Source organism: Lepidochelys kempii, chromosome 25 (genome assembly GCF_965140285.1).
Source record: "Lepidochelys kempii isolate rLepKem1 chromosome 25, rLepKem1.hap1, whole genome shotgun sequence".
Taxonomy (NCBI): Eukaryota; Metazoa; Chordata; order Testudines; family Cheloniidae; genus Lepidochelys; species Lepidochelys kempii.
The window spans coordinates 11,430,571-11,446,445 of NC_136404.1; the positions used below are offsets into that span (position 1 = coordinate 11,430,571).

General features: G+C 57.1%; 1 protein-coding gene across 3 annotated transcripts in view; it reads right to left on the reverse strand.

Moving 5' to 3' along the window:
- SEMA6B (semaphorin 6B) overlaps positions 1 to 15,875 on the reverse strand; it is an 88,312-nt gene that overhangs the window by 10,041 nt on the left and 62,396 nt on the right. For 2 of the 3 annotated variants that reach the window (XM_073324600.2, XM_073324602.2), the window contains exons 6-12: positions 12,747 to 12,848; positions 11,033 to 11,123; positions 9,827 to 9,946; positions 9,441 to 9,529; positions 8,248 to 8,465; positions 5,574 to 5,705; positions 4,668 to 4,817 (exon numbers count right to left, since the gene is read on the reverse strand). In XM_073324600.2, the coding sequence (XP_073180701.2) occupies positions 4,668 to 4,817; positions 5,574 to 5,705; positions 8,248 to 8,465; positions 9,441 to 9,529; positions 9,827 to 9,946; positions 11,033 to 11,123; positions 12,747 to 12,848 (902 nt within the window). The remainder of the gene's footprint in view (positions 1 to 4,667; positions 4,818 to 5,573; positions 5,706 to 8,247; positions 8,466 to 9,440; positions 9,530 to 9,826; positions 9,947 to 11,032; positions 11,124 to 12,746; positions 12,849 to 15,875) is intronic. The other variant, XM_073324601.2, reaches the window with a different exon arrangement.

Here is a 15,875-nt window from a genome sequence, read left to right on the forward strand (position 1 = left end):
CCAGATCCCCATCAGAACCCACCCACATCCCAAACTGAACTTCATCCAGATCCTAACCAGAACCCAACCCAGATCCCCATCAGAACCCACCCAGATCCCCATCAGAACCCACCCACATCCCAAACTGAACTTCATCCAGATCCTAACCAGAACCCAACCCAGATCCCCATCAGAACCCACCCAGATCCCCATCAGAACCCACCCACATCCCAAACTGAACTTCATCCAGATCCTAACCAGAACCCAACCCAGATCCCCATCAGAACCCACCCAGATCCCCATCAGAACCCACCCACATCCCAAACTGAACTTCATCCAGATCCTAACCAGAACCCAACCCAGATCCCCATCAGAACCCACCCAGATCCCCATCAGAACCCACCCACATCCCAAACTGAACTTCATCCAGATCCTAACCAGAACCCAACCCAGATCCCCATCAGAACCCAACCCAGATCCCCATCAGAACCCACCCACATCCCAAACTGAACTTCATCCAGATCCTAACCAGAACCCAACCCAGATCCCCATCAGAACCCACCCAGATCCCCATCAGAACCCACCCACATCCCAAACTGAACTTCATCCAGATCCTAACCAGAACCCAACCCAGATCCCCATCAGAACCCACCCAGATCCCCATCAGAACCCACCCACATCCCAAACTGAACTTCATCCAGATCCTAACCAGAACCCAACCCAGATCCCCATCAGAACCCACCCACATCCCCATCAGAACCCACCCACATCCCAAACTGAACTTCATCCAGATCCTAACCAGAACCCAACCCAGATCCCCATCAGAACCCAACCCAGATCCCCATCAGAACCCACCCAGATCCCAAACTGAACTTCATCCAGATCCTAACCAGAACCCAACCCAGATCCCCATCAGAACCCACCCAGATCCCCATCAGAACCCACCCACATCCCAAACTGAACTTCATCCAGATCCTAACCAGAACCCAACCCAGATCCCCATCAGAACCCACCCAGATCCCCATCAGAACCCACCCACATCCCAAACTGAACTTCATCCAGATCCTAACCAGAACCCAACCCAGATCCCCATCAGAACCCACCCAGATCCCCATCAGAACCCACCCACATCCCAAACTGAACTTCATCCAGATCCTAACCAGAACCCAACCCAGATCCCCATCAGAACCCACCCAGATCCCCATCAGAACCCACCCACATCCCAAACTGAACTTCATCCAGATCCTAACCAGAACCCAACCCAGATCCCCATCAGAACCCAACCCAGATCCCCATCAGAACCCACCCACATCCCAAACTGAACTTCATCCAGATCCTAACCAGAACCCAACCCAGATCCCCATCAGAACCCACCCAGATCCCCATCAGAACCCACCCACATCCCAAACTGAACTTCATCCAGATCCTAACCAGAACCCAACCCAGATCCCCATCAGAACCCACCCAGATCCCCATCAGAACCCACCCACATCCCAAACTGAACTTCATCCAGATCCTAACCAGAACCCAACCCAGATCCCCATCAGAACCCACCCAGATCCCCATCAGAACCCACCCACATCCCAAACTGAACTTCATCCAGATCCTAACCAGAACCCAACCCAGATCCCCATCAGAACCCAACCCAGATCCCCATCAGAACCCACCCACATCCCAAACTGAACTTCATCCAGATCCTAACCAGAACCCAACCCAGATCCCCATCAGAACCCACCCAGATCCCCATCAGAACCCACCCACATCCCAAACTGAACTTCATCCAGATCCTAACCAGAACCCAACCCAGATCCCCATCAGAACCCACCCAGATCCCCATCAGAACCCACCCACATCCCAAACTGAACTTCATCCAGATCCTAACCAGAACCCAACCCAGATCCCCATCAGAACCCACCCAGATCCCCATCAGAACCCACCCACATCCCAAACTGAACTTCATCCAGATCCTAACCAGAACCCAACCCAGATCCCCATCAGAACCCAACCCAGATCCCCATCAGAACCCACCCACATCCCAAACTGAACCTGAAGAAACAACAGTCCAAGAAGGTATACACACATGTACACACCCCCACACCCCCCGCCCCCCGGCATCCATACAGACTCCAGAAGCCCATGCACCATACATCCAGAGCAGAAATGCACAGATTCTACTTGCATTCTGGACACAATCCCTCTCCACACAGGGACATCCCTGCTTCCACATGTTCACACACTTGCACATCACGTGTGGGCACAGACACCCCTGCACCACTTCAGTGGTTTCCTTGCTATGCAACATACACCCACACAGCTATAGACAGACAGACCCATGAACCCATGGACAGACAGACCCCCGAGAAAGGCCCCCAGAGGCCGAGCCAAGGCCAGGCAGAGGAGAGGAAGAGATTTTGGTGGGTATCACAACCTTTACAGAAAGCTGCAGCTAAACAAGAGCTCCTTGTCCCTACCCACCCCCCCACCCCCCCAAAAGGGTCAATTAGAATAAGTTTTCTGTTGTCTCATCACAGCTGTAATTATCAGCACCAATGAACTCCGGCTGGTTTGCATTTTCAGTGCTGGTACCATGGGGTGAGGATTGGGAAGCACTGCGCTCCCCACCCCCTCCTGCTCCCTCCCGCCAGCGCGCCATCAGGGCCCGGCTGGCGACCGCATGCCCCCCTGGCACGTGCACTGGTCCCTGTCCCCGTCCTCCCAGCTTCCCGCAAATGCACCCCCCCCGACGTGCGGTGCACACTCCCCACCGCACCCCGCCGCATTTCCCCTCTCAACGCCTCGAATCCCAGCGAGTGATGCATCTGCCCATCAACAGGAGCCCCCAGAGCCTCTGGATGGGAGCTTCTGGCTTGAGAGCCAGGGAGTGATGCTTGATTAATTCCACATAAAACAGCAATTAAGGCAGATTTAATTAGAATGAGGCAATCTCGGCAGCACAGTTGAGAAGATGTATCAAGCCTCTTGGTGCCCTCAGTCCTCGCACAGGCACATGTGCGCACACACCCACGAGTGCACATGTGACACCCACCCCCTCACAAATGCACATTTACACACCGGCACACACATTCGCAAGAGCATGCATAGACGCACAAGGGCATGTGTACACCCATGTGCATACATGTCCCCACACTCAAAACTGCACACACGCACAAGTGCGCATGTCCACACACAAGTGTAGACACACTCACAAGTTCACACACACACACACAAGTGTAGACACACTCACAAGTTCACATGTATGCACACATGTCCACGCTCAAAAGTGCACACATACACATGGACACACCCCCTCAGAAGGGCCCATGTGCACATACACACTCAGTTGCATGCATTCACACGCACTTACACACTCGCACACTCGCAAGTGCACACGTGCACACACACCTGTGCACACACCCTTCGCATCGTTTATCTCCTTCTAAGGAAAATCATAGAATCCTAGAAGATCAGGGTTGGAAGGAACCTCAGGAGGTATCTAGTCCAACCCCCTGCTCAAAGCAGGACCAACCCCAACTAAATCATCCCAGCCAGGGCTTTGTCAAGCCGGGCCTTAAAAACCCCTAAGGATGGAGATTCCACCACCACCCTAGGGAACCCATTCCAGGGCTGCATCACCCTCCTAGTGACAGACTGTTTCCTAATAGCCAACCTAGACCTCCCCCACTGCAACTTGAGACCATTGCTCCTTGTTCTGCCACCCACCACCACTGAGAACAGCCGAGCTCCATCCTCTTTGGAACCCCCCGTCAGGTAGCTGAAGGCTGCTATCAAATCCCCCCTCACTCTTCTCTTCCACCGACTAAATAACCCCATTTCCCTCAGCCTCTCCTCGTAAGTCATGTGCCCCAACCCCCTGATCATTTTCATTGTGCTCCGCTGGACTCTCCAATTTGTCCACATCCCTTCTGTAGAGGGGGGCCCAAAACTGGACGCAATACTCCAGATGTGGCCTCACCAGTGCCGAATAGAGGGGAATAATCACATCCCTCGAGCTGTTGGCAACGCTCCTACTAATGCAGCCCAATATGCCGTTAGCCTTCTTGGCAACACGGGCACACTGCAAACTCATATCCGGCTTCTCGTCCACTGTAACCTCCAGGTCCTTTTCTGCAGAACTGCCTTTTAGCCAGTCGGTCCCCAGCCTGTAGCAGTTCATGGGATTCTTCTGTCCTAAGCACAGGATTCTGCACTTGTCCTTGTAGAACCTCATCAGATTTCTTTTGGACCAATCCTCCAATTTGTCTAGGTCACTCTGGACCCTATCCCTACCCTCCAGCGTATCTACCTCTCCCTGCAGCTTAGTGGCATCCGCGAACTTGCTGAGGGTGCAATCCATCCCATCCTCCAGATCATTAATGAAGATGTTGAACACAACCGGCCCCAGGACCAACCTAAATCTGCTCCAGGCAGCTGAGACAGGGGAACGAAGGGGGAATCCAGTCCTGCCTAACACTCACTCCACCCTCCCTAAACACCAGTCCGGCCACACCTCTTGGCTCTTTGCTCCTGGCTGGGAGCACCCAGGCCAGGCCTCCAGGGAGCCAGCGGCTCGAGGCGTGTGTTGCTCCTTGGCTTTCCCCCTGTTCCTGCGGGGTGGGGTGTGTGTGTGGCCTGGGCCCCCCCGGGCGCCAGGGAGGGGGAAGCACGGCCGAGCGGGCGGGTTTTCTCACCGAGTCATGCTGCGGATGATCCACGGGGCGTGGCCCAGGGAAGGCACCGACTCGTCCATCAGGGGATGCGTCTTCACGAAGTTGAGGATCTCGTCCGGGAAGGAGCTGGAGGAGTCATAGCGCATGTCGGGGGCTGCGCAGCACCCGGGCCTGGGGGCAGAGGGGGAGGCAAGGGCTGAGTGGCACAGACCCCCCCACTTCCTCTCGCCCGCAAACCTTGACCCCTCCCACCCCTGTGTGTCCCTCCCGGAGGGTGCAGCTGCTAGCAGTGGCCCGGGGGAGCAGGAAGCCGGGGCAGGGGGGCGGCCCTGCCTACCTGAGCAGGGGTGTGACCAACGGATCATGAATGGATCGTTCCCTCTGTCGCCCCCCTAACCTCCAGGCAGGGGCTGGTCCCGAACCCTCGATCTGACTGCATGGGCCACAGGTGACTCTTGAGTTAGAACTGGAGGTGGGGCGGTGAGGGGGACACTCTAAGACTCAGGGCCCATGGTGGGGGATGGGGTGGGAACCCAGGACTTGGGCTGGGAGGGGTGACATTTCAGGACCCAGGGTCAGGGAGAGGATGGACACCCCAGGACATGGGGACCAGGGTGGGGGAAGGACACTCCAGGACAGAGGATGGGGAAGGGGAGGGACAACCCAGGACACAAGGACCAAGGTGGGCAAGTGGAAGGACCCCCAGGACGCAGGGGAGGAGAGGGACCCCCAGGACACAGGGTGGGAGAGGGTTGATAATTGGCCATGCTCTCTGCATGGGCATCGCTCCACATTCCCGCTCTCTGCTGGGCCAGCGCTCCTGGTCTGCCCACACAAAGCCTGGGTGCTCTGCCCTGGCAGCCAGCCCGCTGCGGGGTCCTGGCGATACACACAGGCCGTTGCCCAGGGTGCGTGCCATCCACTCACCGCGGCTTCGGCACCATCTCTTCTGGCACGGGAGTCCAGATGGACTCGGGGGATTTCTGCTCCCGGAAGCGCCCCTCAAAGACAGATGCCACCTGTGCCATGTCGAAGGCGCAGACCGCTGAGCCGGGGATGCTGCAGAGACACAAGGGCCATGAGAGCCATGTCGCCGGCCCAGCCTCCCAGCACCCACTCCCACACTCCTCCTGCACAGCACGGGACCCCCCTGCAAAGGTCACAGAGGACATTACGGGCCTGGGCTGAGCAGCTCGCTAAGGACTTGGGTGAATATTTTTGGGTGTCCCAACGTTTCTTGTCTGGGGCTGGGGCTGAATTCCGCTTTGACTCTGCGCTGATCCTTTGTCGGGTTCTGTTTGGGATCTAGTACTGCTTGGGATCTGGTTTGGTGTCTAGGCCCAGCTCTGTTTGGGATCCATTTGGGGTTGGGTTCTGTTTGGGATCTAGTTTGGTGTCTGGGCTTGATTCCGTTCAGATTTGGTTTGGCTTCTGAGTCTGGTTTTGCGTGAGATCTGCTTACGGATCTGAGCCAGGTTCTGTTTGGGATCTAGTTTCGGTTGAGCTATGGATGGGATTTGTCTTGATGTAGATTTGTTTGGAATCCTGTCTGGAGCCTGGGCTGGGTTCTGTTTGGGATCCAGTCTGGGCTGGGTTCCGTTTGGGATCCAGTCTGGAGCCTGGGCTGGGTTCTGTTTGGGATCCAGTCTGGGCCAGGTTCCATCTGGGATCCAGTCTGGAGCCTGGGCTGGGTTCTGTTTGGGATCCAGTCTGGCCTGGGTTCTGTTTGGGATCCAGTCTGGGCCAGGTTCCGTGGGATCCAGTCTGGAGCCTGGGCTGGGTTCTGTTTGGGATCCAGTCTGGGCCAGGTTCCATCTGGGATCCAGTCTGGAGCCTGGGCTGGGTTCTGTCTGGGATCCAGATCCAGCCCAGGCCAGGTTCTCCGCAGAGCAATCTGAAAGCAGCTACTTGGCTCCCAGTCACACAAAGCTGTGTCAGACCCACACCGCAGCATCCTCACACCTCGGGGGACCCCTGGCCTGCCCCGTCCGTGCCTGGCACCTTAACCAATGTGGCGGCAGGAGATGGGGAGGTCTCTGCAGCTGGCATGGCTCAGGGTGCTAACATCCCGGAGGGGGCCGAGCTGCCTGCCCCTCTTGGTGGCTACTGCCAAGGCTCGGGGTGGGGGGCGGGGAAGGGATAGACTGCATGGCTCAGACAGGGGAGGGAGGCCTTCAGAGCAGCCAAAAGACAGAGAAAAAAACCCATTCTCTACCCACTGCCCACCCTGGGCGGCTCTCGCCATGGCAGACTTGTTACCAAAGCTACCGCCAGACCCAAAGAGCCGGGACCCCCCACTGCACAATCAGCCCTTGCCCCCTAGCCCTGGGCTCAACAGGCAGCGCATACCAATCGCCCGCAGCAGTCAGGGATGTTCCTGGGCCTGTGACGGGAGATGCCCTGGCCTCCCCGGAGAAGGGGCACGTCTGGATTTTTCTCCCCCGCCATCCCCCGCAGGTTTGCACATAATCCCAGCCATGGAATGGACCCTCGCGGGTGAAACTGACGTCCCCGTGGGTTCCCATGGTGCCACGCGGCAGGAGGACCCCAGTGGGCTTGGCTAGGGAGCGGATAGGTGGGGAGCACCCACCGGCAGCCCCTCTATCCCCGTTCCCCCCCGCCAGTGCCTCCCGCACACTGGCGGGCCCTGCCGATCAGTGCCGCCCCCTCCCTCCTGCCCGCCGCAATCAGCGGTTTCATGGCAGGCAGGAGGCTGGGGGGGGGGGGAGCGAGGATGCAGTGTGCTGAGGGGAGAGAGTGGAATTGGGCAGGAAGAGGCAAGGTGGGAGTGGAGCGGGGTCAGGAAGAGGCGGGGGGGGGCCTCAGTGGAGTGGTGGTGGGACCTGGGACAGAGCCGGGAGTTGAGCCCCCCGGGTGTGAAATATGCACGATGACCCCCTAAATCACGCGAAGCCCGTTGCACGGCTGGTGGATGGGAGGGACAGTCTGAGCCCAAGTGCCAGGAGCAACTCACGATGGGCCTGATCCAGGGCCAGGGCAAGGCAATGGGAGTCTTTGAGCTCCAGATCAGGCCCAAAGCCGGGCGTGCATGCGTTTTCCCTGAGGCGCAGCGGCCTCTCAGCGAGGCTGCGTGGAAAATCTGCAGGGCTGGGGGGACAACAGTGCGGGTGTCCGTGCAGCCCTGATCCAAAGCCGAGTGGAACGAATGCAGAGACTCCCACTGACTTCAGCTACCTGGATCTGGCCCTCAGGGCTCATGCAGGATGTGTGCACAAGTGCACGTGTGCAGGCCCCCAGGCCCACGTGCGAGGGTGTGCACGTGTGTGCGTGTGCAGAGACTGCAAGTGGAATTTCAGAAGGGGGGGACGGACTGATCCGTGCCCGATTTAGTCAGCACGTCGGGGTTCTCTGCAGACATCCCGTGGGAGCCATCGGCCCAACGCTGAGATCCACTAGCCTGTGGGAGCTTTGCGAGGCAGTCTGCAGGATCAGGTCCCCAAGCTGGCCAGGGCACATGCCTGCTCCTTTGGGAAGGGGGCGCGAACATCAGCTGGGGGCGAAATGAGCAGTGAGGAGAGACCCCCCCAGCTGGACACGGTGCCGGGGGCCCCTCCCTGCCCCTTGGCTGCAGAGGACTGACCTGTTGGAGGGCGTGGAGAAGACCGCCAGCACCACGGGCCGCCCGTCCAGGTACAGGATGTCCGTCACCGACTGGATGACGTTGAAGTAGAAGTGCGAGTCCCCCGGCACGGAGCAGTTCAGCCGGGCCTTGAGGAAGGACGTCCACTGCTTCTCCAGCACGCGCTGCGACCCGCCCATGTCGTTCTTACACACCCGGGCCACCCGGGACACCACCACCTGCCGCGGGGACGAGGGTGTCACGGGGAGGAGGCACCCGCCCCTGCCGCCCTCCCAGCCCAGCCAATGAGCCGTCTTCCAACCCCGCTTGCCCACACCGGAGCTGCTGTGCCCCCCGCCCCCCTGGCTAGTCAGTAGCCCTTTCACTGCAGGATCGTGGAGGGGGGAAGAGAGGGATTGAGCTTTGGGGGGGTGTAGCGTGGCACACACTGTGGTTATCTCCCATGCAGCGGCCTCTGTGCCCCACCCCAGTTACAGCCTGGCCTGAAGACGCTTCTGTGGGTGGATCTTCTGTCCGGCCCATCCCCAGGTCCCAGGCCAGTCAGTGCGAACGCCCCACCTTCCCAGGCTGCCGCCTCTCCTCCACCTCTGCCCAGAACCTGCCTCCACAGACCCGCGCTAGGTCCCCGTTGGAGAGACAGCAGGGCGGAGCAGGGCACGGGACTGGGACTTAGGAGACTTGGGACCCATTCCCTGCTGCGCCACTGACCAGCTGGGTGACCGCGGGCAAGTCACTTCCCCTCTCTGTGCCTCTCCCTCCCTGCCACCCTTTGTCTGGCTCGCCCGCTTACACAGTATGTGCTTTGGGGCAGGAACTGTCTTCCCCCTGTATCTGTGCAGCGCCCTGCACGGTGGGGGCCCTGATCTCAGCTGGGGCAGGGTCTGTCTCCTCCTGTGTCTTCGCAGCGCCTTGCACAATAGAATCCTGAGCCCAGCTGCAGCCTTCGTGCACTGCTTTGAAGCTAAGGCAATTCTCCCAGTACTTTGCCCTGTAAATCAGTATCGACGGGTCAGGAGCATCCACTGCCCACAGAACCATCGGTCCTCCATGTGCTCCCAAGGCCTGTGATCTCCGTTCTCCACCCTAGCTTGTCCCCAAGACTTCACCTAGGGAAGTGAAGGAGCAGAGCAGACGCCGGCTGGGCGGCCCTGCCCCTGGAGAGCGCTGGCTGCAGCCCGGGAAGGGTGCCTCACCTTTTCCAGGTAGTTGAACTCCATGGCGATCTCCCGGAAGAAGAAATAGACGTGGCTCTTCCACTCCACCGCGTGGACAAAGTAGGGCTCTGGTGGGAGAAGGGCGAGAACACAACGGGGTCAGGGCCTAGCTACAGGAAGCGGAGAGGGGGGGAACCTGATGAGAGTCAGCAGCGCGTGTTCCCTACGGGGGCACCCTCGCCTTGAGACAGGGCCTGGCGGGAGTGGCATAGGGGGAGCTGCCCCAGGAGCCTCCAAGCTGAGAAACTTTCTAAGGCAGCAGGTAACAGAACCCCCACATCAGATCCAGCTTGGTCCCCAGCAGAGAATGTTCTCCCTCTCCGCGCACCCCACTGGGAATGGCCTCTGTGGGGACGGGAAACCACCTTTGAACCACTTGGAGTCATGCTTGACGGTGCGCAGAGTGGGGCTGTCCCCCAGGCTCCGGTAGATCACTGTGTCGATTGCCAGGAAATCCGTCACCGTGGCCGTGAACAGCATCCCGCCTGCCAAGGAGAGAGAGGAAATGAATAGATAGATAGATATTGCGGTGATAGATGTTGGGGTGTGTGTATGGGGATAGATAGATAGATAGATAGATAGATAGATAATGGAGTGATAGATAGATATTGGGGTGTGTATGTAGATAGACATTGGGGTGATAGATATTGGGGTGTGTATGGGGATAGATAGATAGATGGGGTGGATGGGGATAGATAGATAGATATTGGAGTGATAGATAGATAGATATTGGGGTGTGTATGGGGATAGATAGATAGATAATGGAGTGATAGATATCGGGGTGTGTATGTAGATAGATAGACATTGGGGTGATAGATATTGGGGTGTGTATGGGGATAGATAGATAGATGGGGTGGATGGGGATAGATATTGGAGTGATAGATAGATACTGGGGTGTGTATGTAGTTAGATATATAGACAGATATTGGGGTGATAGATATTGGGGTGTGTATGGGGATAGATAGATAGATATTGGAGTGATAGATAGATATTGGGGTGTGTATGTAGATAGATAGATAGATAGAGGGGTTATATGGGGATAGATAAATAGATAGATAGATATAGGGAGTATATGGGGATAGATAGATAGATAGATAGATAGAGAATGAGAGAGAAAAGGTGGGTGACGTGATATCTTTTATTGGACCAACTTCTGTTGGTGCAAGAGACGCTTCCGAGCTGCAGCAAGCTAAGACGAGCTCTGTGTAGCGCAAAAGCTCGTCTCTTTCGCGAACAGACGTTGGTCCAAGAAAAGATATGACCTCACCCACCTTGTCTCTCTCATATCCTGGGACCAACACGGCTACAACACCACTGCAAGACAGACAGACAGACAGATAAATGGGTATTTATTGGAGTAGACGGACAAAGTGACAAAAGGAAGACAGCTAAAGCAAAAGAAAAAATGAACAAAAGGAAGAAGGAAGGAAAAAATCAAAAAGCCAGTGACCCCCCGGATTTGGCCCCCCAAGCCAGGCAGGCTCCCAGCAGGGAGCTCATCACTCTGAGTCCAAGCAGAGACGCCCTCCCCCACCCTCCCGAGAGCAGGGAGCAGGCCGGGTAGTACTGACCCGTGAAGAGGGCGACATTGGCATGTTTGGGGTCGTAGGGGCACCGGGCCATGCCACTGATGCTGTCTCCAATGGGCTCCAGGGTGTCCATCTAAGGAGAGAGAGAGAGGTGGTAAGTTCGTGCCGGGGCCTGACAGCTCCCAGTCTCCCCGCACTCGCCCACGAACAGCAAACTCAGGGACGGACTAAAGCAAGGCCCCTAAATCCACAACCAGGCACCTCATTAAATGACTGCCTGTCGGGGTGCCGAGTGTTGCGACTCCTACTGGCTGCCAGGGGAGTGCCACCATGCTGGGCGCTGGGCACACACACGATCCCACCTCAAAGACCTTACAGTCTAAATGGGCAAGGGAGGGGAAACTGAGGCACAGCGAGGCAAAATGACTTGTCCACGGTCACACCCCGGAGACGGCAGTAGAACCCATCTCTCCTGAGTCCCGGGCTGTGCCAGGCTGCCTCTCACACAGCCTGCACCCCCATCCCCTCTTGGATTCAGGAGGTTCCCCAGGCTCCTGCCCCATCACCCCGGTGCCGTCAGATCCACGCCTGAGCTGGGGCCACTCTTTAGTTTAGGTACCACCCGTTTAGGATTCCCACCACGGACACCTCCTTGGCTTCTCCCTGGAACATGCTGCTCCCTGGCCCCTGGCTCCGCTGTGCCAGGGGATGACAGCAGTGCGGGTCAGTGTCATCTGTTCCCCTCAATATTGGATACACTGCGGCTCTTTGCCTTGCTCCCTGCTTCACCGCTCCCTCCCAGGCTCTTGGTAGCCTGGCCTCCTTCGCACTGGGCTGGGACCTTTGCAGAGCTGGCATTGATCAGCTCTGCGCTGTGTCTGTCCCCTGGGGTCCGCTTGGCAACGGCTCGGAGGCAACCGGGGTTCAGCACAGGGAGCAGGGAGAGCCCCAGTGGGGGATGCAGGGATCCGGGCCTGAGGGGGGAATGTCCCCAGTGCACTGCGCCCCTGGCTGCCCCTGCTGCCTTGTGCTGCCCCACTGACACCCTCCCGCCAGCTCTGCTCCATCCCAGAACCATGCCCCACGCAACATGAGCAGTTCCCCTGGGGCCGGGCCCTTGGGGCTGCCCCTTGCTCCCCAGGGCGAGGGGGGTGCACTGTGTGCTCACGCCCTGCACTTTGCCCGGCCCCACTGCCAGCTGCCTTGCTCCCGGCGCTGTGAGGAGCGTAAGGAAAGCAGGCCTCGGGGGACCAGGGCGCCGCGTGCCCAGAGGGGAGAGTCCCCAGGCAGGGCAGGGGGGTCAGGGGAAGACACCCGCCCAGTCAGCGATCAAATGACACAGAGACCCACAAACGCTACACAGGGGTCCACGCTACACAGGTGAACATACTATACATACATGTTACATGTTACATGTCCATACGATTGACTACCTGCTACACACAGGCACGTACTACATACACATCACACATGCAGGGCACATGCCACCCACCGGAACACGCATACGTACGGTACACAGAGGCTCCACTCCATGCTAAACACGTGGGCACGTGCCCCACACGCGCTCGCTCGCTCCACACGGGGGACACACCCCACGTACCCGTGCAAGCGCCAGACAGACACGGGCAGATGCTGCGCACAGAGAGGTCCCCCCCCCGCCCCGCCCCACCCCCGCCCCCTACCCACACACACACGCGCCCCAGCCCATTGGCTGGCACGTTCTCCGTCCCCGGCGGGGTGGGGCGGGGGGACTCACGCTGTAGTTAGCGCAGACGGGGTTGAAGGCGTTGGTCCCGCAGACGAAGAGCGTGCTCTCGTTCCGCACCAGCAACACCTTGACGAAGTTCCGGCACTCGGCCTGGAGAGGAGGGGGGGGGGTCAGAGCCAGCGGCAGGGGCTGCTCGAGCAGCCCCGCTCACTGCGCTGGGATTACGTTGTCCAGGACGGAGTTGGGAAACGTTGTTCTGGGCCAGCCTGGGACGACGGGCCCATCCCTGCTCTTAGAACTCATGGGTGTGGGGCGGGGGGCCTGGTATCGGGGAGCAACATTTGGCCTGATGCACCCAGATGGCCAAACTGTGGGCTGGTTCGGCCACCGTGGGCCCAGCACCGTGCCAGGGGACGAGGACCGCACCATGCGGCCATCTCAGTACATCAGGGAAAGCACAACCTTCAAAGGACATGGTCAGGGAGCCTCGCCCCACTTATGGCTCAGGTAAAGAAGTACATCTCTCTAAGTCACCGTGCACCCCCTGTATCCATCCATCCTATCTACCCAGCCACCCATCTGATCTATCCATCCACCCATCTATCCACCCCATGCCTCCCCCTACATCTACCCCCATGCATTCCTACCTAGCTAGCTATCCATGCTCCTCTGTCTATCCATCTCTTTATCTGTCCCTCCCTTCACTTGCATCCCCATCTATCCCTCTCCTCTGTAAAATCCACCCATCTCTAAGCAAACTCCTCTATCTATCTAGTCATCTAGCTAGAAATGTTTCCCGGTTGCTTTTGTTTTTAAATCTAGGTTAGAACAGTTTTCTGTTTCTATTTAAAACGCCCTGGAGGGTTTGCACTGGGAACACTGCAGCGTGACTGGGCTAGTACCTGGGAACCCAGACATCCCACTAGTTAAAGGCTTCATTTAGTTTCATTGTCCAGTCGGAGGGAAATGCCAAAAGGGGACAATATGCATGGACAGAGGCAACAAAGAGGTGTTAAAAATTCATCCAGCCTTAATCATCTTCGACGCCGTTGGCTGCCCAGGTGAGGGAAAGATTTTGAATGCAGGATTTGTAACCTGACAGTGGCTTTTAACCTTGCACAGAGGTGTCAGTGGCTGGATACAGATGGGCTCCTCCAGCCGGCTCCAGGTGCCGCTCCAGACGGCAGGGTGGACACAAACAGAAAGGCTGCACGTTTAGGGGCTGATGGCCACCTGCACACCCCACGGTTGGCCCTTGTGAACCAAAGCTCCAGGAACGAGGCCTTCAAAAGTGTGCAGGGGAGGAAAAAAAAAAAAAAGAATCCAACCAAGCACCTTAAAGCTTCTTTTTTCCAGGCCTGCTAGGAAACCATGGAAACACACATTCATGCGCTTTGATTGGGAAACAAAGAGAGGCCGAAACCCTGCAAAGCTGCCTGGGCAGAAAGACAAGACGTGAGCAAGGGCAGGGGTGGATGGAAACGGCTGGAAATGCTTTTGCAAAGCTCGGAGGTGCGGGAGAGGTGGGGGGGCCGGGTGTGTGCCCGTGCAAGGCTCAGGAACCTGCCAGGGGTTCGAGGTTACTGTGGATGAGGGTTCCCAAATGCGCAAGGAATAAAAACTGAGCCCAGTTTGGGGCTGGGGTGGGGGCTGGGGAGGGCAACAGTCCTTTAAACCCTCACTAGTGCCCCAAGTCAGGCTCAAAAAATTAGAAACCCTCAGATCACAGAAATGGTTTATTAACCAAAAAAAAGCAGCAACCATTAAAAAAATAAAGAAGTAAAATTTCCCCAGCAGCCTGGGAGCCCCAATCCCAGCTGCCTTGTAACCAGGGCTGGGCAGCTGAAAATGAAACTGACTAGGAAGAGCCCTAAAACTGACGAGCCTGTTTTCCTTCTTCCCAGGAGCCCACTTGGTTGTTCAAACCCTCTCTGTGTTTGGAGCTGGGGTGTTATTTGTCACATGGATAAGACAAGGAGGGCGCTTATCAAAGGCAGAAAGGGAAGGTTAGGTGCCCTTCCCGCACTGAAAGTCTAGGGGAGTTGGGTGTTTAGCTCCCATTTATGCCTTTTGCAAACGCCTCCCCCAAGACGGGCAAAACGTCCACACCTGGGTGCCTACGGTTAGGCGCTTGAGGTTGGATTTTCAAACAGGACAGGGACCCTGAGATTACCATGTAAATAACAGCGCTGGATTCTCACAGGCACCCGTTGGATTGCGTTGGGGAGGGACGCATGAGTGAAGGGTAATACAGAGACTGGGAAGGGGGGCGTTGAAAGAGGACACACTGTAGGGAGAGGAGTGGGAAAGAAGAATGGGAACTGGGGGTTGGGGAGGCCGGGCGGGAGATAGCGCGCGCTGATCAGCCACAACTTCCACTGCATGGATGCTGCAGTTATTCCATACCACAGAAACTGAGGCCACTTGTATGGGGGTGTCTAGGTACGGATTTGCGGCTGCAGGCTAAGGGAACTGGGAACTCAAGTGCCACGGGAATTCCGTGGGAACTAGGTGCCAAATTCCATTCGGTACTCTTGAAAATCCCACTCTCAGACCCCCACGTCTGAAACCATTGACCTCCCATGTTTTAGGAAGATTGTGGGTCAGATTCTCCCGTCCCTTACACTAATGTCGATCTGGAGTAATTCTTTGTGTGTGAAGAGATCCACTCCCGATTCAGACTGGTGTAAGGAAGCTCAGAGTCTGGCCCTCAGATGTTTAATGAGACAGCGCCCCATTCAGCTAAGGCTGATTTATTCTACTTCCTGGCTGTAATTGTGAGCCAGAGCTCCTGCTGTCCCGGGTTCTGATCCAGCGGGACACCCGGTCTGCACTCCCTGGGGAGCCCGGTGCTCTGCCTTTTTCAGCCTGAAGAGGCATTAATGGAATCTGGAAATTGGATTTCTTACCGATTATGAGATGTGTCTGTTCTGATCAACAGACCAGAAATAATTAATTACAAAGCCAATTATACTAGCATCTAATAAATCACATTTGACACAAATGTTTGCAGGGCATTAAAAGGCAGAGAATATGACACACACACACAGCTCACGGTGGGGCCCACGCTGACCACCCCACAGCGAGTGGGAGGCAATGGGAGGAGCTGGCCAGAGAGCTAAGGCACCAAACAAGGCCAGTGTGCTCAGTGGACAGTTGTGGGAGTGGGTGTACTGG